This window comes from Meriones unguiculatus, chromosome X (assembly GCF_030254825.1).
Source record: "Meriones unguiculatus strain TT.TT164.6M chromosome X, Bangor_MerUng_6.1, whole genome shotgun sequence".
Taxonomy (NCBI): Eukaryota; Metazoa; Chordata; class Mammalia; order Rodentia; family Muridae; genus Meriones; species Meriones unguiculatus.
The window spans coordinates 91,407,916-91,435,259 of NC_083369.1; the positions used below are offsets into that span (position 1 = coordinate 91,407,916).

The 27,344-nt window shown below is 39.3% G+C and overlaps 1 protein-coding gene across 1 annotated transcript in view; it reads left to right on the forward strand.

Annotated features, from left to right (window-relative positions):
• The first annotated feature begins 235 nt into the window (after window positions 1-235).
• The window catches only part of Lancl3 (LanC like family member 3), a 144,460-nt gene continuing 117,351 nt past the window's right edge, over window positions 236-27,344 (forward strand). The window contains exon 1 of the mRNA XM_060374415.1: window positions 236-1,154. Coding sequence (XP_060230398.1) covers window positions 582-1,154 — 573 coding nt within the window. The 5' untranslated portion in view covers window positions 236-581. The remainder of the gene's footprint in view (window positions 1,155-27,344) is intronic.

Sequence of the window (27,344 nt, forward strand, 5' to 3'; positions counted from 1 at the left end):
GCTTTTTTTTTTTTTTTTTTTTAAATCCCACTCCCAGGTGCTGCTGGTGCGGAACTGAGGCAAAGACTGAGTACTGGAAGTCATCACCTCTGCTGCCAGGTGTGCTAGTGCCCAGCCTCAGCATATCGGATCCGTGCCCTGCACGTCCCAGGCCTTCTGCAGGGAGGGGAGGAGCCGAGGGCGGAGCGGGAGGAGTGGCGCGGGCCCCGCGTGGGTCCCTGTCTGAGGAGATCACCTCAGCCTCTTGGAGAGCCTCTGAGCTGCGGCGGCGCAGGAGGGGGCGATTTGGCCAGGGCGCGGCCTCCGGGACACGCATTCCCCACGCTCTCTCTCTGTGGCCACTAGGGAGCCTCGAGGCAGTCCGTTGCCCCACTTGGCCACCCGCTCTGTGATCCCTTTTTGCTCCTGCCTCTTCTTGTCACCTCTCGTCTCACCCTTCTCGCTCCATCCCGCCCCCCCCCCCAACTCCAGCGCATCCACAGCCATCGGAGCGCCTCTGAGAGCAGGAGGTGCTGTGCCGGGCTGCAGGGCGCACCCTCAAAAGGTCCCCAGCTCGACATTGGGGGCCCACGGGCGACAGCATGGATACCAAGCGCTGTTTCGCTAACCGCTTCGATGACTACCAGGGTAGCCTGCTGGTGGGCCAGTGCGAGGAGGCTGTGGCGCCCTTGGTCACCTCTACCATCGAACGCATCCTTCAGGAGCTGCCCCCGCTGGGGGGCGGCGCTGAAGCCCGAGGGGCGACGGCCGCGGGCAGCAGCTGCCAGGGGGGTCTGTACAGCGGAGTGGCCGGGGTGGCCTACATGCTCTACCACGTTTCACAGAGCCCGCTTTTCGCCTCCGCCCGAGAGCGCTACCTGCGCTCCGCCAAGCGCCTCATCGACGCGTGCTCCCGCGCCGAGGAGTGGGGCGAGCCGGACGCGGACACCCGCGCCGCCTTTCTACTCGGGGGAGCGGGCGTGCACGCGGTGGCCACGCTCGTGTACCACGCCCTGGGCCGCTCCGACTATGTGCAGCCCCTCGGCAAGTTCCGGGCTCTGTGCGCTGTTTGCGCGCCTGTCTCCTTCCTAGAGTGCGGCTCCGACGAGCTGTTCGTGGGCCGCGCTGGCTACCTGTGCGCCGCGCTGGTGCTCAAGCAGAAACTCGCTCAGGAGGTAAGAGGCGGCCCTGGCAGCCGGAGGGCGCTAGCCCGATGCTTGCGCCCCCCGGGGTCCTGCTTTCCCGGACTCCTGGACGCTCTCAGCATCACCCCTGGTGGTGCACCCCTGTCTCTTTCTTGTTACTTCTTTGTCTGCCGCTGTGCTTTCTTCAATCGCTTCTGCTTGATTTTCTGCTTCTGTCCGTCTTTCTTTCTCTGTCCTCTCTCCTTTGTTGGATTATCTGGCTTTGTGCTTTGTTCCTGGTGTTTGCACTGAACTTAGTGGCATCAGTCCAGATATCTCTTTGCCTCACAGTTTTTTAAGGATTGACCTTGTGGCTCTTAACAGTGAGTGTTTAAAAACAGGGGAAAAGTTATTTTCTTTCCGTTGAACCGGGCTAGCAAGAACACCTTTGAACATTAGAGTCGGAAAAAGTAATGAAACTTTTAGGGAGTGATATGCAGGGAAGTTGCTTTTGGGCTCCTGGGCCTGTAACCAATAGTAAGCTGGCCTGCCATAGGTCTGATGTGCATGCTGCATTATTTATATTAAATTCACCCTGTGGCTCATAATAAATGTGTGTCTGATGGGAGTATGGTCTTTTAAATAACTAAGTGTAGACAGAAATACACCCAGTTCAATAAAATGTGCTTCCTTCCTTTCCCCATTTTAAAATCAGTACTTGGGTTGTCCAAAGCCACATTTGTGACCAGGCAGCTTTTGATGACTAGCTTTTTCAGGGGCTCCTTGAAGGCAATTCATTTTCACACACATACACAAACACACACATACACATATGCGTATTTTTCTGAATTGCCTTTGAATATAGTATGTTGATATTAGAAGAAAATGTGCCAGTTCGCATGGAGTTGAGGGACCTAAAATATAAATAAATAAAACTATAAAACATTGTAGTAATTAGAACTGAAAGAAAGACACTTTCATTCATAATCCAGTGGAACAACATATTGTTCTAGGGAGGAAGTGACACATTTAACTTGGCTTGCTACGGTGGAAAGACATTTGAAGAAAAAATAAAAGTATATGGAGCACCTTAATGTATAATTACCTTAGATAATCAGTATACGGGTAGACTTGATATTTTTTTTTTTAATTTACAGCAGGTGAAGTTGATTCAAGTGAAGAAAAAATTGCTAAAGGATGCATTAAGCTAGCAGAGCAACAAAAGGCTATGTGACAAAGTTGTCTTGAAATAGTTTGTTTTGCTTCTGAGTCATTGTTATCTGCTAGCGATTTCCCAAGGGCCCCTCCCCTTTGTATAAAACCATTTGGAAGGCCACCGAGAGATTTACATATCATTTGCATTAAATTTGCATCTTCTTCCCAAACCCTGCATTCTCTTGGTAGGCAATTTAAAAAAAAAAACAAAAAACAAAAAAACAAAAAACAAAAAAAAAAAACCTTTCCCAATTGTTTTCTTAAGCCTGTTTCTTCCTTTTCTTTTCTCCATAATAGTAGGGCAGAGTAGAAAATCAATCAAAAGAATAGTAGGGCTCTGCACAGAAACTGATGGTCCCAAAAGCAGTCTACAGTTACACACACACACACACACACAATTTAAGATCTTTCTTCTGCCCTCCTGCCAAACCAGATCTGTCTTTTTGTGCTAATCAAATTGAGGTTCTCTGGTGGCTCCCAGGAGATGAAACAAGAAAAAGCTCCAAAGATTTTAAAAGAACAGCTTTTAAGTTGTTAGACTTAACAGCTTTTAAGTTGTTAGACTCCTAGTGCTGGCCTCAGTGTCAGCAATCCAAGAAATCAGGCTTTGAATAAGTAGTGCAGAGACTGGTACACCTTCCCCTCCCTAACTCCTTGCCAGCAAGCAGCTTTTTTTTTCTCAGTATATGATCCATGAACCTTGATTAAACTGAATTTGTAACTTGTGTATCATTTTTCTATAAATAATCTGTCATTGTGTCTCAGTACCTTTTTTTTCATTCAATCTCATTTACATTCACCTTTCTCTGTCATTTCCCATAGTTATCACCCTAGTTTAGATCCTTCTCACATTATTTGACACATCTGTGCCACCTAATAAGTAATGGAATGAATGAATCACTCTGAGCCAGTATTTTTTTTTTTCTTCCACTAACTCATTCATCAGCCTTTTCAAAAAGCTGGCTTCTTAAAGACACTTTTCATTAGTTCATTTTCCTGCTCAGCATCCTTCAGTGGCTGCCTATTGCCTTTTCTCCAGTGGATTCCCATCTCATAGTTAAAACTGACACTTAAAATGGCCGAGAAAACCTCACATGATCAAGCCTACTTTGCTTCTTCTTCAGTGTTTAAGAACCGTACTAGCCTTTTGTTGTTTTAGGCATTCTTTTGTCCCAGGGTGTTTGTACTCTCTGTTCTCCCTGCCTGGAACACTTCCTCTAGATATTTTTATAGCTAGCTCCATGACCTTGGATAGGTCTTTACCTCCTTAGTGAGGCATTTCCTGTCAGCCCTATTTAAAGTTACCCCCTTCCTTGCTTTATTTTACTCAGTCTGTTTATTTATGTCTTAAATAATTAGACTATAAATTCCATACAATGGGGATATTTTTATGTTTCTATAGCTTCAGTACTAACATAGTGCCTAGTATATATGTTTCAGTACCTCACTTTTCTTCTGTATTATTGCAAATATTGTCTATGTACTATGTGGCTTTCATTGCCAACCTACTTTTAAAATGGCATCTCTTATATCAGTATTTCCCATTATGCTAGTATTTCTGGTGTTATGTTTGAAGAAAGCTTTTCCTGTGTCTGGATTCTCAGTAAATATCTATTGAATGAGTGAATTGAATAAATATATGGTCTCACAGTTTTTTTTCAAATCAAACTGACCCACTTAGATCAGTACTTCTGAAAAATTATTTTGCATGGGAATCACCTGAAGACCATATCAGCAAAATACAGAAAAATTAACATAAATATTATGAATATATAGTAAAATATAGAAACATATCTGATTTAGCCTTGGGTTGGAGTTTGATATTCTGCATTTCTAACAGGTCCCTAGGTGGGGCTGATGTGGTTGATTCATAGATAACAATTTAGATTATAAGGCAACACAATACTGTGTGGGTTTGGGTATCACACCAGCCATGTCTATTTATTCATACAGCAACACTTCATTGCATGAAGCTTGATGCATTGATTTATGGGATTGCAGTTTAAAATGGCCATTACAATATCATACTGTGCTTTTGTTATAAGGGTCCATAGAGGAATTTGTCTCAAGAGGTGGAAACAAATAGTTGTGTTTGTTCTCACAGTTGATAGAACCAATTTAGTCTTTGAAATATGCCTTGTGACTGATTGTACTTCTCACTTTCTGTTGCCCACTAGAAAGCGTAAGTCCAGAATTATGAATCACATGCCCTAGAATACAATGCTTCATATATATTCATACATCAGTATTTACCTCTAAGTTTATCTAATTGGTTCCATCCTTAGACTACTCTTTTTTTTCTTTCACTTCATTTTTTGAAGTTTCCATTTGCGTTCATATAATTGAGAAATGTTTAAAATATGTTATATAGAGAGAAACAAACATAGACACTGAATTACCCTATCTACATATTTCCAGTGAATTTACCTCCTAGAAACACATAAGGAAAGCGAGTTTGAAGTGTATAAGGCTTACACAGTGGGCCACTGAAGTTTCAAGAAATAATGCCATAAATATTTGCTGTCAGTCTGTTCTGCCTTCCAATGACTGGTGGAGAATAAGGAGGGAATGGTAAAGGAATTAAGGGAAATCTAGGACATCAATAAAATAACTTCCTCACTCAATGATTTTGGACAAATAACTTCAAAATTCTGAGCCTTGACTTCCACATTCGTAATTGTCAGAGGGGCCATCGTGGACCAAACCTTCCAGGCTAGAAGTCTCAAAAAGCAGAGTAGGAGATATGGGAGTTCAAAGCCATAGAGGGTTCCCAGTTGGGAGCAAATTAAAATCAAATCGCTTGGGGCCAAGTTATCCAAAGTTAGGAGCTTGCATTTGCTCTGTGTTTAAACAAGAGGGTATATTGATCTCATTTACCTTTAAAAAAATTCACCGATTTTCTGTATGTTGAGTAGATTGTCAGTATTAAGAATGATATGGGGATAGGGTTGTAGTTTCTGGTAGAAGCATGTGTGATTAGCATGTGAGAAGCCCTGATTTTGCTTTCTAGCACGCGAGCACACACACACACACACACACACACCTTCAAGAAGTGTTTATTCGTGGCTCTTTTAAAATTCTTTTTGCATCAAGGACTCCTTGGTCAGTCTGGTGAGCTTTTAGGAATGCTCAGGATAACATTTACCAATATATAAATGAAAACTTGGAACTAAAAAATGAACAAAACCCATTGTATTCAATTCCAAGACCAAAACATTTTAAAAATGGAATGTGGCAGCATATGTGCTTTTTAATTAACACATTAGGATTTTTTTTTCAATGAATGGTAAGTTTATGCTATGATGGAAACAGGAGTCAGTGATAACTTTGAGATATCTTCAACTGCAGTAGGATACACACATATCTTTGGCTTTTGTAGGTGACAGTTCTGTAAGTGGTTGTAGTGTGCATTTTTAAAAATTAAATTAATTTTTTTGGAGAAAGAGTCTCTCTGTCTCTGTCTCTGTGTCTCTGTCTCTGTGTCTCTCTCTGTCTCTCTCAGCCTGGATGGCCGGGAACTTGCTATGTATACCAAGCTGGCCTTGAATCTGCCTGCCTTGGTTTCAAGTGTTGAGATTAAAGGTGTGTACCTTGATCACCGGCCCAACATTTGCTTTTGGGCTTAGTTTTGTTGGTGGTTCCTTCGAGGCTGTATCTTGCTGCTCTTTAACTCACTGTGTAGCTTTGGCTGGCTTGAAACTCAGAGCAAGCTTCCTGCCCCAGCCTCCCAAGTGCTAGAATTACAGGTATAAGCCATCATACCCAGCTTCTATTTGTGGTAAAAGGAAATGCTCAGTTGTTTCCATAAATTAGCAAACACGTGATTTTGTTTTCCTAGTTAAAGGGACTAGTTTGGAAGTTGCTGTGATAGAGTAGGTAAAATGCGTGGCGGATGGTGGCTGTTTAATAAAAGTAATGGCAACCCTTTCCGTTCCTACTAACAGATAATCCAACATAATTCTGAATGTCAGGTAGGAAAATCAAAATCATATTCACATACAAGATTTGATCTCCTACTGTTATTTAAAAAATGCAAAGATCTTAATTGGGTCCTCAGCATATTCATAAGACAACTTGTAGTGAACAGCTATGACGTGCTCAAGAAGCAGAGGCATGTGAATCATGATTTGAGGCCAGGCTGTGCTTTTGAACCCCCAGTAACATTCCACCTCTAATAAGCCACATCTTTCATTAACCGTCCTACTAACTGGGGACCAATAATTCAAACATATGAGCTCATGGTTGTCGTCCTCATTCACACTTCCACATTGAAATGCTTTTATTTGAGAATAACAGAATGACTAAGAAAACATAATTGAACCCGTATATGGTGGTACACACCCATAGTGCCGGCACACAGGAAGCTGAAGCAGGCAAATCACTTGATCCCGGGAATTGGAGAACACCTTATGTAGCATAATGATATTCCTATCTCAAAAAGGAGGGAAAACCATAAGCCATATACATACATACAAGAAACACTAAACTGGCCAATCAGGTTACATTTGAATATTTATGTATATATGTAACAATAACAATTAATGGAAATGTGATTGGAATAAGGAGAACATTCATTACCCCCTTTAACAAAAAAGTATAGAGCTAAGCCATTCCTAGGTTGGTTAGGCAACCAGAGAGCTCAGATAATCAATACCCTTCCTAAATATTTTCACCCCTCTTCTCCTATCTGAGGTATGCCACCTCTCTATAGTCATGGTTCCATTCTAAGCATCATGTTCTTGTATAGCTTAACTAAAGAGGGAGAAAATCTGTGTTTCTCCCAGCATATTTTTTTAAATCATGTAGAATGTTTTATACTAGAAGACTCTCCTTTCTGACTCATTGCCCATCACTTGGTCCCCAGCCAGTTCTAGTTCTAGGGAAGGTAGAGAGGGCTAATTGTCTTTCATTTATAACCTTTGAAATTGGACACGGGTTCTGACAAGAAAGGAGAGAGAGTGAAATGGCTTTTGGGAGGGTAGCAAACTGTCTGTCCTTTGGCTTCCCTTGGAATGATCTGTCTGTGACTTCTCACCTTTACCCACTCATTTATCCTGCTGGTGTTGTTTCTTTCCCTTTCCAGGTCACCTCTACATGCTATGGCAAATGTAGAGTGTTTTGATTTTGCTGTTGGCTAGCTATTAATCAAACATATGCTACGATATTAACTTAATTAAAATGTATGCTAGAAAACACTGGGAATATATTTTATAGCATAAAGTATTCACATTCTCCATTTTTCTTTTTCTTTTTTTGTGTGTGGGTGACATGTAAAGGTTTATTATTATTACTTTTAATTGAAAATAGATTCTTCTCTCATGCAATACATCCCAAACAGTTTCCCTTCCCTCTACTCCTCCCGGCTACCCCCCCTACCTCACCTCTCCTCCAGATCCACTTCCCCTCCATTTCCCCTCAGAAAAGAACAGGCTCCAAGAGACAACAAACATGACAAAACATAATACAATAAGACAAGGAAGAATTCCTCACATTGAGACCAGGAACCAAAGGATGGATAGCCCAGGGACCTAGGATTGAACCAAACACAACTGCCAAAAAAAAAAAAAAAAAAAAAATCAATGAACTAATTCCTAATGATATTCTGTTATACTCATAGATCACTGCCTTGTTCAGTAGTCATCAGAGAGGTTTCTTTGGCAGCAGATGGGAGCATGTGCAGAGACCTACAGCTGACATTATGTGGAGAGAGTGAGTCTAAATTGGATGTCTCATAAAACTCCTATTTTTCTTAGTAATTATTATTGCTGTACTCATATGGCAAGCTCAATCAGATAATATAAAATGATTTTTCTATGAACTAATAATTGTTAACATTTTCCTTTTTACAAAAGTGTATTTCATAAGTGTGTTTTCTTCACTTGCACAGATAATCATATTTTTAAGAGTTATTTTATTTCTGATTGTGTATGTATGTGTGTCTGTGTGTAGTGTATACACAGGTGTGTATAGGTGCCATAGGAGAACATAGGAGTTAGATCCCCTTTGAGCAGGTGTGAACTGATTGATTTGTATTCTGGGAGTGGAACTCAGATCCTCAGCAAAAACATTATTTACTTTCAGCCACTTCTTCATTCCACAAACGACCATATTATATATGTCCTCTATAATGTGGTTCTTTTGTATAATATAGTTTTGATGTCTTTGCCAGTCTTAGAGAACTATCTTTATTTTGGTTCTACTTGGATATAACATAACTTAACCTTATTTATGGACATTTTTTTCATTTCTTAGTTTCTTTTTTCATTTTTCTTCTATAACAAATAACACTAAAAAGAAAACACACACACACACATATATATATACATCCATATAAATACATACACATAGTATATATCTTTCTGTATACACATCTTTCTATATATTCATATTTACCTACATTTGCAAGTGTGGATGCATGAAACACTTTTTAAGACTGAGTCAAAGTTTACACTTTTTTTTTTAATTTGCTAAAGATGATCAGATTGTCCTTCAAAAATATTATATCAAGGGACAATGAGGTAGGGGGATTACTGCAAGTTCAGAGCTAGTCTGGGCTACCTAGCGAGTTTCAAACCACCTACAGCATTAAGGTAAGATTCTGTCGGAAAGTACAAAGCAAGCACCAACAACACCACGTCATCAATTTACATTTCCACCACCACAGTTCAGGGGTGTCCCTGTTCTCACATTCTTTTCAATAGAGGATTTAATAGAATTCAGTGGGCATCTAACTAATCAGTATGAGATACAGATGGGTATCTATGGTAGAAAATTAGTCCTGTTATGGTTCATCTCAATGCTTACCCAACAATATTTAGGTAAATGATATGAGAAATCAACATGTTTAAAAGGCAGGTATGTGTTGCACACTGCCTTATGAACCTTAAAAATTGAGTTGAAATGACAGCAGTGTTGGGGAAGATGGATTATTGTAGGCTAATCAAGCACAATATAATCAGATCCTACTTGCTTGACTATAGAACTGCCAAAAAGTGGGATGGGTCTATGGGCTACAGTTTAGATCATATGTCACTTACAATTGAGTACCCTCTGAATGCTAAAAGGCATAAAAGTAACTAACAGTACATAATCACCTATTTCCATGCACTGATGTAAGCAATTTGAATATGTTATGTTCCCATTGCTTGTGCAGTAAAGTGTAACTTTATTTAAAATTTTTGCTTTTATTTTTAACTGCCAAAATAACTATATGTATGGGTACAATGTAATATTTCAGTACAGTAGAAAATGATCAACTGGGGCTAATTAACACATCTACAACCCCAAATACTCATGTGTCATTATGAGAGCATTTTTAAATTCACATTTAAGTGATTTTGAAATATAAAATATATTAATATAAAAATATGCATTTGTTGTGCTAACCAAGCTTATTTTTCCTATTAAACTTATTTCCCTTTCTTCATCTTCCCTTTCCTCTAGTAACTATCAGTGACTATATTCTATATTTCTATGAGTTTTTACTTTCTTGTATTATACACATACACACACACACACACACACACACACACGTGTGTGTGTGTGTGCGTGTATACATATATATGTGTGTCTTAATACTATCAACAACCTTAAAAGATGGGCACCATTACTATGTTCCTAATAAACGGTGAGGAAAGTGAGGCCCAGGGAGGTTGAAGAATGCAAATTGGGCAGTGGTTTAGATGAAGCTTAAGGTTCCACTAATTGGTTGTCAAGTATGTGCGTTTAGTTGGCATTTCTCACACTTGTTTAAAGTCAGGTTTGGGATTGGTGGGTCTATTATGAGACCCATATTTCTGTCTTTTGAGAAAGCCTATGTGTAATGCTGCTATTTTTGGTCTGTTGAGCAGTCATGAATATAAATTCTGCCAAGAAGTTTTACTGGTTTCTATCAAATGTCATGATTTTCATCATCTGTCCTTTATTAAGAACCACCTTTAGCCAAGTGTGGTGGCATACACCTTTAATTCCAGCTCTCAGAGAGGCAGAGGCAGGTGGATCTCTGTGAGTTGGAGGCCAATCTGATCTACAAAGCAAGTCCAGGACAACCAAGGCTACACAAAGAAACCTTGTCTTGAAAAACAAAACAAAGCAAAACAAACAGGGACATGGAGAGGACAGGAGCCTCACAAGGAGACCAGAAAACTAGAATATCTGAGCCCAGGGTGTCCTGCAGAGACAGATGCAGCAATGGAGGACTGTGCATGGAGAGCACCTAGACTCCCTGCTCAGATGCAGCCTTTTGGCGGCTCAGTCTCCATGTGGGTACCCAAGTAAGGGGAGCAGGGACTGACTCTGAACTCAATTGTCTGCTCTTTGATCACTTGCCCCTGATGATGTGGTCTTGCCAGGCCACAGAGAAAGAGAATCCAAGTAGTCCTGACGAGACTTAACAAGCTATGGGCAGATGGCAATAGTGTAGAACTCTCCTTTCAGTGGCCTAGGAGAAGAGGATGAGGGGAAGATGGAGGGAGGGTGGGATTGGGGGAGTTGAGGGAGAGGGTTTCAGTTGGATATATAATGAATAAATTGTGAAGAAAAATTTTTTAAAGGGATCACCTTTTTCATGGGTGCCATAATTTTAGCTTTCCACTTTTCAGTTTATGCTTAAGGAAAGATCACTGCATGAGCACAGCACCTGATAAGTTTAGAGAATCTACTAACATGTTGAATGAACAGAGATGGAAGCACAGACTTTTTCCTAATCATTGGATATTTCCATTGGATATAAAGGGAATATCCATTGGATAAAGAATTTTTTTTTAAATTGTGTGTGGTGTACTGCGGCGGTTATTTGTGTTGGTGCATGTATGTGAATGTATGTGCATACAGAAACCACAGCATTACATCATGCTATTGCTCTTCTGCTTATTCTCCTGAGGCAGAACCTCACACTGAATCAGAAACTTCTTTTCAACTACCATGGCTGGCTAGTGAATTCCCAGCATCACCTGTCTACAGCCTTCAATGCTGGGCTTATAAGCACATAACTTTTATGTGGTACTGGTGATTCAAATTTAGGTCCTTGGGCTTGAACAGCAAATACTGTTATTCATTAAGCCATCTTCTGAGCCCCAGAAGGTGTTGTTAAAGGCTCTAATTAACTACATTCTAGGATTTGAATTATTTAATAGCACATGAAGAAGCTCTTTATTATAGCATCCCAGATAAAATAAAAAAACATGTGCTCAATGCCACTTTCCATTTTAGAATTGTAGAATTAATTTTACCTCCATGACAGAAAGTACCGCTTCTCCCTGAATAAAAACTGAAATTGAAGATGATTAAACATTTTTCTTTTAATTTTAAAAACTTTTCTGATGCGATACTTTTAATTAATTAATTAATTAATTACAATTTTTTCACTTTGTATCACAGATGTAGCCCCCTCCCTCATCCTTTCCCAATCCCACCCTCCTTCCCTATTCTCCTCTCATTCCCCTCCCCCAGTCCACAGATAAGGGAGGATCTCCTACCCTTCCATCTGACCCTAGTCTATCAGATCACATCAGGAGTGGCTGCATTGTCTTCCTCTGTGGCCTGGCAAGGCTGTATTCCCAGGGGGAGGTAATCAGAGAGCTGGCCACTGAGTTCATGTCAGAGACAGTCCCTGCCCCCCCCTTACTAGGGAACCCACTTGGAAACTGAGCAGAGGGTCTAGGTACTCTCTTTGCATTTTAACAGATATGATAAAGTCAAAATACTAAAAAAAAAAGAACCCATTTAGGTTTAGATATAACTTATTACTTTTCATGTATTGATGTATATACTCCATTCCAGCTCAAAAGTATTCTTTACATTATAATTACTTGAAAAGAGCTTTGTTAATTTTGTTTTGTTGCTGAATATATTTGGAAAGTAAACACAGTAAAATCCTTTTAAGTATATTAAATTTAAATGTACTGAATTTTGCCCATAACAAACTGCCATCGTACCATAAGAAGATGGTTTTAATGAAATTATACTAGATTTATCCATCTCTGCCATGTGAAAATGATTGATTATATTAATTTTTCATTAACTTCTTGGTAATTTTACTTCTGCTGGTTAATATCATGACTGGTGTTGATCATGTGACTGACTACAGAAAAAGATTTTGTCCAAGTGTAAGGGACTTTTTAAAAAATCTCTCATAGAATAGAAATGATCCCTTGATTAAATTGAACCAACAGTCTCTGATATGTAGTTGTGTTTTAACGACTTGGTTTCACAAACTGATCTCTGACCCACAGTCTTTAATTAAGTGCACAATTGGCTGAATGTGTGGTTTGTTCCAGAAGCAAGCATCTAAGCAAACAAACAAAACACTGATGATATACTCAGTAGCTTTCATGAAATCTGCTCTTCTATATGTATGACTGTACAATTAATTTTACCAATATGATGAAAGTACCACTTTCCTCAATAAAACTGAAATTGAAGGTGATTAAGCATTTTCCGTTTTCCTTTAAAAAATTTTATCTATCTATAGAATATAATCTTCATATACAATTTTAAAACTATATAGAGAGATGTATAGGTATCTAAGTACTACTTATCTCATTCTAATTATTTTCTTTGTGGATTTAGTTACTAGGGAAACCTATAATGCTAACAGACCACTTATAGTTAGGGTGCTAGCCACTTGGGCAAACTCATCTTTCATGAAATCATCAATCCATTTGTTTTGTATAAGAACAGACTTCTCTTTATGAATAGCTTCAACCATTTAAGAACTCCAACAATGAATGGCTTTGCCATGTTGAATTGTGAGTATTGTTATCTGAGTCATAGAGAAACTCTCCAGGTGACAGATAAATTCTTATGGACTTCACTGGAAAGAACATTATCTAAATGAGAGGTGGCAAGACAAATATTGGCCATATCACTAATGTGCAGTTAGATGTTACTGTGCCAATCTGCTCACTGGTTCCTTTGTACCAAATAGATTTCAGTGCTCAGCAGTGTGTTGAAATCTGGTGTCTATGGCAACCAGAGCATCTCTGGTCTCAAAGCAAGCAATGTAGGGACCAGCTGAATCTCCCTCCACTCATAGAATGATTTGAGGAAGGAACCACATTCTAAGCAGATTTTGCAGGTATCTAACTAAGCTTGAAGATATCCAAAACACAGTCAGAAAAGAAGTATTATCCCCACATACAAATTTGATTTTTGTTGTTTAAAAATTTGGGATTATTTTGAGACAGAATTACTATATAGCTCTTGCTGCTGTTGAACTGTTTGCTCACGCTGCCTTTAAACTCGCAATCCTCCTGCCTCAGCTTCCCAAGCGCTGTGATTACATGCCTGGGTCATTACTCCTAATAAATTTTGCTTTTGAAACCTTTTTCTAATTTGCCCATGGAACAAAAGGAATTATACATGTATTATAAACTGCAGCTGCTGAAATAGGTTGGAATCTCAGCAAAGGTGTTTAAATGGGGTAGTTAAAAACAGAGCTTTCAGAGCCTTGGGATGAATCCTGGCTCCAGCATAGCTGTTTATTGAATTTAGGTAAGCTGCTTAGCATTTTTTGAGGCTTAATTTTCTCATTTGTGAAATGTAATCCAAACAGCACTGACCTCTTAGGGTGCTGAGATGAGCCACTGATGATATGTTCATAATATGTTTAGCAGAGGATCCTCTAGGTATAGAGAGGGATCTTGTATGTCAACCATTCTCTTATTTTTATTTTAAAAATCACCCCTAATGTGAGGTGAAACTCTGTATGTTTTTTGGACTTTCAGGCAGTCTGTCTCATATTCCCTGAGGTGGTTTTTAGAGCTACTGTGTCTTGAATGGTGACAGCAGAGCTTTGAGATTTTTTTTTCTTTTAACAGAGAACGCAAAGGGCTAGAGGGGCATATCCTGTGCTCTGCCACTCAGGAGATTAAGCTGAGCTGCTCAGACAGATTATATGTCAAAGTAAATTGAGTGCCTAGGCATCACCCCTGAAATATGAACCTATATGAGTTAGCATTTCCTTTGGGGAAAAGGCCTACCTTTTTGTTTAAAAGCAAACAGGTTACTTACAGACTTAATACAGGGACTAGATTTGCTATGTTCCTAGAGGAAATCATCTCATTGATTTAAAGCTACTGTCATATGCTAATATAATAATGTTGTAATGTTGATTTCCTGTTCTGTCGACACCCTCAATTTTTTTTTCCTTCTGAAGCCCATTTGTTTACATGGCATTAACTCGGAATTTCGATAGTTGTGATTTGTTGAAGTGACGACTTGAAGTAACCTTTCCTTAGCAAATGATCCAGATCATGTATGTTTGGTAGCTTGTTTTGGAAAAGGATGAACACAATTAATGATTCTTTCAAGGCATTTCTTCAGCATCTAGATCCTGAATTGAACTGTTTTTGTATTAATTTGCTTTCTTATTTGTGTCAGAAAAACCATAGTGCAGTTCTCTGTTGATTTTATAGACTAAACCTGCATTCAATTATTTAGCTCCTATATGTAGTCATTAATAATAATGTTTTTACTACTAACAACTACTCATGATTAGTGATCGTGACTTTTCCTTATTCATAATCAGTGAGGTCCTATATGTATTCATTCGTTCTGCTTATGACTTTCAGTGTCACTCCAAGTAAATCAAGGTCTTGACTTTAATATCTGTGCACAGTATTTGGTAGGCATGTAAGCTGCAGCTCGTCTACCTTCTGAGGCAAGAAATTCTCCACGATTGCACCCCTTGCCCTTCAAGGAACCCACACCCACACCCTGTCCTTGAAGACACCTGCCACAGTTTGGCTGCATCTGAAATGCCAGCACCTATTCATGTGCCCGTGGACTTCTCTCATCATGAAGAGAAAAGACTACATTCCTGAAGACTACTCCAGACACCAGAGATGGGCAGATCTAGTCTTAGATGCAGGTTCAAGGAATAAATAGATAACCAGGTAGCTAAATAAATAACAACCAGGTAGCTAAAGGCCAGGGTGAGAACACAATCAACAAAAACCAGGACATCATGGCTCCACATATTTTTTTCACATTTACTTTATTTTATTTATTACAATTTATTCACTTTGTATCCCAGCTGCATCCTTGTCCCCTCCCAAACCTGCCCTCTCTCCCTCCTCTCCTCCCATGCCTCTCCCCTAGTCCACTGATAGGGCAAGTCCTCCTCCCCTTCTGTCTGACCTTAGCCTATCAGGTCTCATCAGCACTGGCTGCAATGTCTTCCTCTGTGGCCTGGTAAGGCTGCTGTCTGATTCAGAGGGAGGTGATCAAAGAGCCAGTCACTGAGTTCATGTCAGAGACAGCCCCTGTTCCCCTTACTAGAGTACCCACTTGGACACAGAGCTGACATGTGCTACATCTGTGCAGGGGTTCTAGGTTATCTCCATGAATGGTCCTTGGTTGGAGTATCAGTCTTAGAAAAGACCCCTGGGCCCAGATATTTTGGTTCTGTTGCTCTCCTTGTGGAGCTCCTGTACCCTCTAGGTCTTTGTATCTCCCCCTTCTTTCATAAGATTCCCTGCACTCTGCCAAAGTTTGGCTATAAGTTTCAGCATCTGCTTTAATACCCTGCTGAGTAGAGGCTTTCAGAGGCCCTCTGTGGCAGACTCCCGTCCTGATCCCTGTTTTTCCCTCTTCCAAAGTCTATCCAGTTTGCCTTTCTGAATGAGGATTAAGCATCTTACCCAGGGTCCTCCTTGCTTAGCTACTTTAAGTGTACATATTTTAGTATGTTTATCCTATATTGTATGTCTAACATCCCAGTTATAAGTGAGTATATACCATGTGTGTTTTTTTGCTTTTGGGATACCTCACTCAGGATGATCTTTTCTAGTTCCCACTGTATGCCTGCAAATTTCATGATTTCCTTGTTTTTAATTGCTGAATAGTATTCCATTGTGCAAATGTATCACAATTTATATATCCATTTCTCAATTGAGGGATATTTGGGTTATTTCCAGATTCTGGCTATTACTAATAAAGCTGTTACAAACATGGCTGAGCAAATGTTCTTGTTGTATACTTGAGCTTATTTTGGCTATATGGAGTGGTATAGCTGGATCTTGAGGTAGCACTATTCTTAATTGTCTGAAAAAGTGTCAGACTGATTTCCAAAGTGGTTGTACCAAGTTAACATTCCCACCAGCAATGGAGGAGGGTTCCTCTTTGTTCCCACTCTCTCCAGCATGTGTTGTCACTGAGTTTTTGATCTTAGCCATTTTGATGGGTGTAAGGTGAAATCTCAGTGTCGTTTTGATTTGCATTTCCCTGATGACTAGACATTGAGCATTTCTTTAAATGTTTCTCTGCCATTCAATATTCCTCTATTGAGAATTCTCTGTTTATTTCTGTACCCCATTTTTAATTAGATTACTTGATTTTGTTTTTTTTGTGTTTAACTTCTTGAGTTCTTTATATATTCTGGATATTAGCTCTCTGTCAGATACAGGGTTGGTGAAGATACCTTCCCAATCTGTAGGCTGTCATTTTGTTCTGATGATAGTTTTCTTTGCTTTACAGAAGCTTTTCAGTTTCATGAGGTCCCATTTATTGACTGATGAGCTTAGAATCTGTGCTGTTAGTGTTCTGTTCAGGAAGTTATCTCCTGTGCCAATGAGGTCAAGGCTTTTCTGCACTTTTTCTTCTAACATGTTTAGTGTTTCTGGTATTATGTAGAGGTCTTTGATCTGCTTGGACTTAAGTTTTGTGCAGGGTGATAAGTATGGGTATTTGCATTTTCTACGTGTAGATATCCAGTTAGATCAGGACAATTTGTTGAAGATGCTCTCTTTTTTTTTTCATTGTGTGGTTTTGGCATCTTTGTCAAAAATCAGGTGTCCATAAGTGTGTGGGTTTATTTCTGGGTCTTCTATTCAATTCCATTAATTCACTAGTCTGTTTCTATACTAGTACCATGCAGTTTTTAGTACTGTTGCTCTAGAGAACTGCTTGAGATCAGGGACGGAGATACCTCTGGAAGATCTTTTATTATAGAATATTGTTTTAGCTATTCTGGGTTTCTTGTTATTCCATATGAAGTTGAAAATTTTTCTTTCAAGGTCTGTAAAGAATTGTGTTGGTAATTTGTTACGAACTGCATTGAATCTGTAGAGTGCTTTTGGTAAGATTGCTATTTTTACTACATTAATCCTGCCAAACTATGTGCATGAGAGATCTTTCTGTCTTCTGATATCTTCTTCTATTTCTTTCTTTTTTTTCATTCATACAAATCTTTGATTTGCTTGGTTAGAGTTAAACCAAGGTACTTTATGTCCTTTGTGGCTATTGTGAAGGGTGTTGTTTTCCTAATTTCTTTCTCAACTCAATTGTCTTCTGTATAAAGGAGGGCTACTGGTTTTTTGAGTTGATTTTGTACTCAGCTACTTTGCTGAAGGTGTTTGTCAGCTTCAGGAAATCCCTGGTAGAATTTTTGGGGTCACTCATGTATACTCTCACATCATCTGCAAACAATCATACTTTGAGTTCTTTCTTTCCAATTTGAATCCCCTTGATCTTTTTTAATTTTCTTATTGCTCTAGCAAGGACATCAAGAACTACGTTGAAGAGATATGGAGAGAGTGGGCATCCTTGCCTTGTCCCTGAATTCAGTGGGGTTGATTTTAGTTTCTCTCTGTTTAATTTGATATTGGCAATAGGCTTGCTGTACCTTGCCTTTACTGTATTTAGGTAAATTCCTTTTATCCTTGATTTCTCCAGGACTTTAAACATAAATGAGTGCTGGATTTTATCATTTTTTTTCTTTCAGTATGTTTATACGGTGGATTAACATTGATGGATTTCTGTATATTGAACCACCCCTGCATACCGGGGATGAAGTCTCCTTGGTCATAGTGGATGATATCTTTGATGTGTTCTTGGATTTGGCTTATGAGTATTTTGTTGAGTATTTTTGCATCAGGTCTAGTTTTAGGCCATGGTGGCTGATAAGATACAATGAATTATTTTAATCTTCTTGTATCTGTTGAGGATTTCTTTGTGGCAGATTATATGGTCTACTTTGGAGAAGGTTCCATGGGGTGCTGAGAAGAAGGTTGATTCTTTTGTGCTTGGGTTGAAGGATCTGCAGATGTCTGTTAGGTCTATTTGATTCATGACATGTGTTAGAGTCATTATTTCTTTGTTTAATTTATGGGTTATTTTGTATTTCTGTTTTTGTTTATTTATCTGTTTTGCTTGTTGTTGTTGTTGTTGTTGGGGTTGTGTGTGTGTGTGTGTGTGTGTGTGTGTGTGTGATAGGCCCCTAGACTTCGGTTCATTCTGTTGGCTGATTATACTGAGGTATCTCTAAAAAGACAAGAGTCAGACTGAAAGAGATTTGTGTTTACACATTTACCACCAGGATTGCCTTCTGCTCCCAGATACAGCCAAGGACAGGATACAAGTAAATCTTCTCTACAGGGACCTTGTAATGAACCCAGGAACTGAACAGCTCTCTACACTGACTTCCAACTTCCCCTTGGCTCAGCTTTCTCTAATTTGCACTTACAAGTTTGGTGATGTATCTTATTGAAGAATTCTTTTCCCTCAGTGGTCTAGTTCTTCCTCAATTTCTTACATATTTTTCCTCTCTGCTTCCCATTCCTGGTCATATTCTCACATTCTCTCTGTCTTTCTCTCTCAGTCTCTCTCAACTTTCTTTTTTTGAGGCAAAGTATTTCTTTCTTTCTTTTTTTTTTTTTGCTATTGATCACTTTTAATTTTTATATTTATTATTATTTATAATTTATTCAGTTTTATATGCATTATTTTTTAATCAGGTGGCTTTATTTCTTTTTTTATTAGTTATATTTTATTAGCTCTGTATCCCAGCTCCCTCAATCCCTCCCAAACCCTCCCTCCCTCCCTCATCTCCTTCCTGCCCCTTTCCAAGTCCACGGATTGGGGAGGACCTCCTCTCTTTCATCTGACCCTGTTTTATCAGGTATCTTCAGGACTGGCTGCAAAGTCCTCCTCTGTGGTCTAGCAGGACTGCTCCTCTCTTAGGGGGTGGGGAGGTCAAAGAGCCTACCATTGAGTTCCTGTCAGAAATAGTCCCTGTTCCCCTTACTATGGGAAACCAATTGCTTACTGAGCTACCACGGGCTACATCCGAGCAGTCTCACCCCATGTCCTCTTTCTTGTTTATCGTCTTTAGGTGTATAGATTTCATTATGTTTAGCATATCTTATAAGACAATATGAGTGAGCATATACCATGTGTGTCTTTCTCCTTCTGGGATACCTCACTCAGAATGATTTTTTTCTAGATCCCACCATTTGCCTGCAAATTTCATGATTTCCTCGTTTTTGATTGCTGAGTAGTATTCCATTGTGTAAAAATATCACAATTTCTGTATCCATTCCTCTGTTGAGGGACATCTGGGTTGTTTCCAGGTTCTGGCTATTACAAATAAACCTGTTACAAACATGGTTGAGCAAATGTCCTTTTGTACTTGAGCAAATTTTGGGTATATCCCTAGGAGTGGTATGGCTGGATCTTGAGGAAGCACTATTCCTTATTGTCTGAGAAAGTGCCAGAGTGACTTCCAAAGTGGTTGTACCAGTTTACATTCCCACCAGCAATGGAGGACAGTTCTCCTTTCGCCACAACTTCTCCAGCATGTGTTGTCCCTTGAGTCATTCATCTTAGCCATTCTGATGGGTGTAAGGTAAAATCTCAGGGTGGTTTTGATTTGCATTTCTCTGATGGCTAAGGATGTTGAGCATCTCTTTAAGTTTTTCTCTGCCATTCTATATTCCTCTACAGAGAATTCTCTGTTTAGATCTGTACCCCATTTTTTAATTGGATTACTTGATTTATTCCTTTTTAACTTCTTGAGTTCTTTATATATGCTGGATATCAGTCCTCTGTCAGATATATGGTTGGTGAAGATCCTTTCCCAGTCTGTAGGCTGTCGTTTTGCTCTGATGACAATGTCTTTTGCTTTAGAGAAGCTTTTCATTTTCATGAGGACCCGTTTATTGATTGTTGCTCTTACAGCCTGTGCTATTGGTGTTCTATTCAGGAAGTTGTCTCCTGTGCCAATGAGTTCTAGGCTCTTCCCCACTTTTTCTTCTAACCGATTTAATGTATATGGTTTTATGTTGAGGTCTTTGATTCATTTGGACTTTAGTTTTGTGCAGGGTGATAAATATGGATCTATTTTCATTTTTCTGCATGTAAACATCCAGTTGGACCACCACCATTTGTTGAAGATGCTGTCTTTTTTCCATTGAATGGTTTGGCTTCTTTCTCAAAAATCAAGTATGCATTGGTGTGTAGGTTTATTTTTGGATCTTCTATTTGGTTCCATTGATCCTCCTTTCTGTTTCTATGCCAATACCATGCAGTGTTTATTACTATTGCTCTGTAGTACAGCTTGAGATCGGGGTTGGAGATACCTCCAGATGATCTGTTGTTGTGCAGGATCGTTTTTGTTTGTTTGTTTGTTTTGTTTCTCCATATGAAGCTGAGAATCTTTCTTTCAAGGTCTGTAAAGAACTGAGTTGGTGTTTTGATGGGAATTGCATTGAATCTGTAGATCGCTTTTGGTAGGATGGCCATTTTCACAATGTTAATCCTACCAATCCATGAACACGGGAGATCTTTCCATCTTCTGATATCTTCTTCAATTTCTTTCTTCAGAGACTTAAAGTTTTTTTCAAAGAGGTGTTTCACTTGCTTGGTTAGAGTTACCCCAAGGTAGTTTATGTTATTAGTGGCTATTGTGAAGTATGTTGTTTCCCTGATTTCTTTCTCAGCCCTTTTGTCTTTGGTATACAGGAGGGCTTCTGATTTTTTTGAGTAGATTTTATATCCTGCCACTTTGCTGAATGTGTTTATCAGCTGAAGAAGTTCTCTGGTTGAATTTTAGGGGTGGCTCATGTACTATGATATCATCTGCAAATAGTGACACTTTGACCTCTTCCTTTCAGATTTGTTTTTGTTTGTTTGTTTGTTTTGTTGTTGAATATCTTCTTTTCTCCATCTCTGATGATTGAGAGTTTTGCTGGGTATATTAGCCTGGGCTGACATATGTGTTCTCTTGGGGTCTGCATGATGTCCATCCAGGCTCTTCTGGCTTTCATAGTCTCTGTTGAGAATTCAGGTGTGATTCTGATGGGTTTGCCATTATATGTTACTTGGCCTTTTTCCCTTGCAGCTTTTAGTATTTTTTTTTCTTTTTTCTGTATACTTACTGTTTTGATTATTATGTGGCAGGAGGATTTTCTTTTCTGGTCTAATTTATTTGGTGTTCTGTAGGCCTTTTATATGATTATATGCCTCTCCTTTAAATTGGGGAAATTTTCTTCTATGATTTTGTTGAAAATATTTTCTGGGCCTTGGAGATGGGTATCTTCTTTTCCCTCCATTCCTATATTCTTAGGTTTTGTTATTTCTTGTTGTCTTGGTTTTCTCGAATGGTTTTTGTCGGGAATTTTTTTAGATTTAGCATTTTCTTTGAATCTTTGATTTCTTACATTATATATTCTACACCTGAGATTCTTTCGTCCATCTCTTGTACTCTGTTGGTTATGCTTACCTCTGTAATTCCTGTTTTGTTCCCTGAGTTCTTCTTCTCCATGATTTGCTCTGTGTTTTCTTTAATTTTTCCAAATCTATCTTCAGATCTTGAACCATTATATTTATTTCCTTCACATGTCTGACTGTATTTCCCTGCTTTTCCTTCAATTATTTCACCTGTTTGTTTGGACATTCTTCTGTTTCTTTTATTTCTTTCAGTGATTTAAACATTTCCTCTCTGAAGGCCACAAACTGTTTGGCTGTATCTTCCTGTATTTCTTTAAGGATGGTCATAATCTCTTTGACTTTATCTTCCTCTATTTCTTTATGTGTTTTATTTGTTTCCTCCATTATCTTCTTCATAAGCATAGATATAAGGTCATCTTCTTGAATTTCACTTATGTTAGAGTGTCCAGAGCTACTTGCCCCTGGATAACTGAGTTCTGGAGATGCCATATTGCTTTGTCTTTTGTTGGTTGTGCTTTTATGCTGGCCTCTACCCATCTGGCTGCCTTAGGTGTTGGCTGTTAGTTTCTGGTGCCTGCTGGAATCCTAGGGTGGGGAGAATCCCCCTTTTCAAGAAGATGGTTGTTTGTGCAGGAGGCCTCCTCAGCTTTTTGGGTATGGTCACCGAATGGTCTGTACTTCTCAGGAATTGCCACAGCTCACTTCTGGTGTATGGACCTTTGTGGTAATTGTAGTAGTTGGTAGTCAGTGGGGGCGCTCCTCTCACCAGGAGAAGTCCTGGAGACAGCTGCCTTACAACTGGGTTTCTTGCTCTTAGTGACCTGCTGCTGCTGCTCTTACCCTGTGTTTGCTAGGCTCAGCCCTCTTGAAGAACCAGGGAGCCCCATAGTTTGCTCAGTTTAGCTTGGGAGACAGGCTGTGCCTTGGAACAGTGTCTGGGGGCTGATCTTGTGGATCCCAGGCTCCATAGGCCTGAGTTTGGAGCTCTGTTTTCCAGTACCCAAGTAGTAATCAGTGGCATGTGAGCTCCAGGGTGCATCAGGAGGCTAGAGCCTGGATTCTATGGGATCCCAGGGACTTTCCAGGGATTAGCTGGTGTCCTAGTGTCAGGCCTGATGTTTCCCTCACCTTGGGTTTTTCCCCCAACAGGCAGACCCAGTCTGTGGTGTTTTGGGATCTACAGTCCAGACTGTGATAGTGGACAGAATATGCAGGCAATAGGTGAGTGGCTCCCTGCTGGAGACTTGGTCCCTCCAGAAACCTGGAAATGTTTCCTGAGAACTTTTTTTTTGGGGGGGGGCGTTGACTGTGCTCTGAGGTCTGACCTGATTTTTCCTTCACCATGGGGTTTCCTTCCAACAGGGAAACTCAGTGTCTTGTGTTTTGGGGCCCATAGTTCTGTTTGGGACAGTGAGTGAGTCAGGAGAGCAGGGAGGTCTCTGGGCTGGTGGTTGAGCAACTTCTTTGACCTTTTCCAGGGATTGTCTGGGTGACCTGAGGTGACCTTTACAGGAATTGTCTGGGTGACAATTGCCCTGGTTGTTTCCTTCATCATGGGGTTTTCTCTTTCTAGACTAAAAAACTCAGTCTCTGGTGTTGTGAGGCCCCCAGTTCAGTCTGGGATAGTGATCAGAGTACACAGGCCTGTGACTCTGGTGCTGCCAAAATGGAGTGCCTGCCAGGACTGGGAACTCTTTCAGGGTTTAGCTGGGTAATTGGAGAATGGACTTGATTGCTTCCTATACCATGGGATTTCCTCTCACCTGGGAAACACAATTGGTGGTGTTTTAGGGCCCAGAGTTCAGTCTGTTGGTTGCTGTGCAGTCACTGTTGTCCTACTCTTCAGACACAGTGTCCTCTTGGTGCCACCATCTTGGATCCCCAGCTCCACATATTTTAATGCAGCTGCAACACAGGAAAATTACCTTAAATATATGCTTATGCAGTTATTAGACGCATATAAGGAGGACACAAAAAAATTCTCAAATAAATACAAGAAAATACAACCAAATAGAGGCCATCAAAGTCAGACAGGAAACCACAAACAAACAGGTGAAGGAAATGAATAAAACTGCTCAGCACCTGAAAATGGAATTAAAATCAATAAAGAAAACACAAACTGAGAAAGTTCTGGAGATGGAAAACTTAGATCAAAATGGCAGTCTATAGACTGGGAAAAAATCTTCACCAACCCTACATCTGATAAAGGGATAAAATAGGCTTCCAACCAAAATTAATCAAAGAAGATGGGGAAGGACACTTCATTCATTTGTAAAAGAAACATTATTAAAGCTGAAATCACACATTGATCCCAACACATAAATAAAGAATCACTCCACTCTCATCAATGGACAGATCATCAAAACAGAAGCTAAATAGAGAAATAATGAAGCTAACAGAGGTCGTAAATCAAATGTACCTAATAGATATCTACAGAACTTTTCACCCAAACACAAAAGAATATACTTTTTTTTTCTCAGCACCACACAGAACCTTCTCCAAAACCGACCATGTAGTTAGTCACAAAGCAAACCTCAACCGATATATGAAAATTGAATTAACCCATTGTACTTTATCACATAAACGTGGATTAAAGCTAGACCTCAACAACAACAGAAACAACAAAAAGCCTACACACTCATGGAAACTGAATAACTCCCTGCTCAATGATCATTAGGTGAGAGAAGAAATAAACAATTACAGACTTCCTAGAATTCAAAGAACACGAGGGTATTCCTTACCCAAACATATGAGACACCATGAAAGTAGTGCTAAGAGATAAGTTCATAGCATTAAATGCCTTTATAAAGAAATTAAAGAGATACCGTATTAGCAACTTAACAGATCACATGAAAGCTTTAGAACAAAAAGAAGTGAACACATTCAAGAGGAGTAGAGGGCACAAAACAATCAGTCAGTACTGAAATAAACAAATTAGAAAAGCAGAGAGCAATACAAAGAATCAACGAAACCAAGAGTTGGTTCTTTGAGAAAATCAACAAGATAGACAAATCCCTAGCCAAACTAACTAAAAAACAGAGAGACAGTATTGAAATTAACAAAATCAGAAATTAAAAGGGGGGCATAAAAACAGATACTGAGAAAATCCAAAGAATCACTAAGTCTTACTTCAAAAGCCTGTATTCCACAAAATTGGAAAATTTAAAGGAAATTGATGGATTTCTTAATAGATTTTACCTACCAATGTTAAATCAAGAGCAGGTAAACAGCTTAAATAGCCCTATAGCCCCTAAGGAAATAGAAGCAGCCATCAAAAATCTCCCAACCAAAAAAATCCCAGATAGTTTTAGCACGAATTCTACCGGATTTTCAAAGAAGACCTAATACCAATACTTCTCAAACTATTCCACAAAATAGAAACAGAAGGAACATTACCAAACTCAATTCTATGAAGCCACAGTCACCCTGATACCTAAAGACTCAACATAGAAAGAAAATTTCATATCAATCTCTCTAATGAATATTGATGCAAAAATACTGAATAAGATACTTGCAAACCAAATTCTAGAACACATCATCCACCATGATAAAGTAGACTTCATCCCAGGATGAAACCGGATGGATCAACATATCAAAATCCATCAATGTAATCCACCATATAAACAAACTGAAAGGAAAAATCACATGATCATCTCATTAGATATAGAAAAAGCCTTTGACAAAATACAACACCCCTTCATGATAAAAAATCTTTTGGAGAGATCAGGGATACAAGGCCCATACCTGAACATAATAAAGGCTATATACAGCAAGTCAATAGCCAACATGAAACTAAATGGAGAGAAACTCAAAATAATCCCACTAAAGTTAGGGATAAGACAAGGTTGTCCACTCTTTCCATATTTCTTCAATATATTACTAGAAGTTCTAGCTAGAGTAATAAGACAACTAATGGAGATCAAAGGGATCTAAATCAGAAATGTAGAAGTTAAAAGTATCATATTCGCAGATGATATGGTAGTATTTTCACCAGAGGACTCTTGCAGCTGATAAATTCCTTCAGCAAAGTGGCTAGCTACAAGATAAATTTTATAAGATCAGTAGCCTTTTCTTATATAAATGACAAATTGGCTGAGAAAGAAATTAGAACACCCTTCACAGTAGCCACAAATAACATAAACTAGCGGTAACCCTAACCAAGGAAGTCAAAGACCTATAAGACAAGAAATGTAAGTCCCTGAAGAAAGAAATTGAAGAAGATATCAGAAGATGGAAACATCTCCCCTCCTCATGAATTGATAGGATTAACATAATAAAAACAGCCGTCTGACCAAAGGCAATCTACAGATTCAGGGCAATCCCCATCAAAATACAACACAATTTTTTCACAGACCTTGAAAGAACAATTCTAAACTTCATATGGAAAAACAAAAAAATCCAAAATAGTGAAAACAATATTATACAACAATAGAGCGTCTGGAGGTATCTGCATACCTGACCTCAAGCTACACTACAGAGCAGTAGTAATAAAAACTGTATGGTACTGGCATGGAAATAGGTTGGTTGATCAATGGACTCAAACCAAAGACCCAGAAATAACCGCACACACATATGCACAACTGATTTTAGACAAAGGAGCCAAAATCATAGAATGGAAAAAAAAAGATAGCATCTTTAACAAATTATTCTGGTCTAACTGGATGTCTTCTTGTAGAAAAATGCAAACAGATACATATTTATCACCCTGCACAAAACTAAAGTCCAAGTGGATCAAAGACCTCAACATAAAACCAGACACACTAAATTGGTTAGAAGAAAAAGTGGGGAAGAGCCTAGAATTTATTGGCACAGGAGACAACTTCCTCAACAGAATACAAACAGCACTGCCTCTAAGTTCAACAATATAAAAAATGGGACCTCTTGAAACTGTAAAGCAGGAGCTGGACAGATGGTGCAGAGGTTAAGAGCACTGGCTGCTCTTCCAAAGGTCCTGAGTTCAATTCCCAGCAACCACATGGTGGTTCACAACTATCTACAATGAGACCTAGTGTCCTCTTCTGGTGTGCAGGTGTACATGAAGATAAATTACATACATATATATGTAAATATATATATATAAACAAATAAATAAATATTTAAAAAAAGAAACTGTAAGACAAAAGGCACTATTAATAGAATGAAATGGCAGTCTACATCTTGGGAAAAGATCTTCACCAATCCTACATCTGACAAAGGGGCTAACCCCCAGAATATATAAAGAACTCGAGGAGTTAACCACCAACAAACCAAATAGTCCAATTAAAAAAATGGGGTACAGAACTAAACAGAGAATTCTCAACAAAGGAATCTTGAGGAATCTTGGATAGTGGAGAAGCAGTTAAAGAAATGCTCAATGTCCTTAATCTTCAGGGAAATGTGTATCAAAATTACTCTGAGATTCCATCTTACGCCTGTCAGAATGGCTAAAATCAAAAACTCAAGTGACATCACATGCTGAAGAGGATGCGGAGAAAGGGGAACACTTCTCCATTGCTGGTGGGAGTGCAAACTTGTAAAACAACTTGGAAAATCAATCTGGCACTTTCTCAGAAAACTGGGAATAGTGCTACCTCAAGA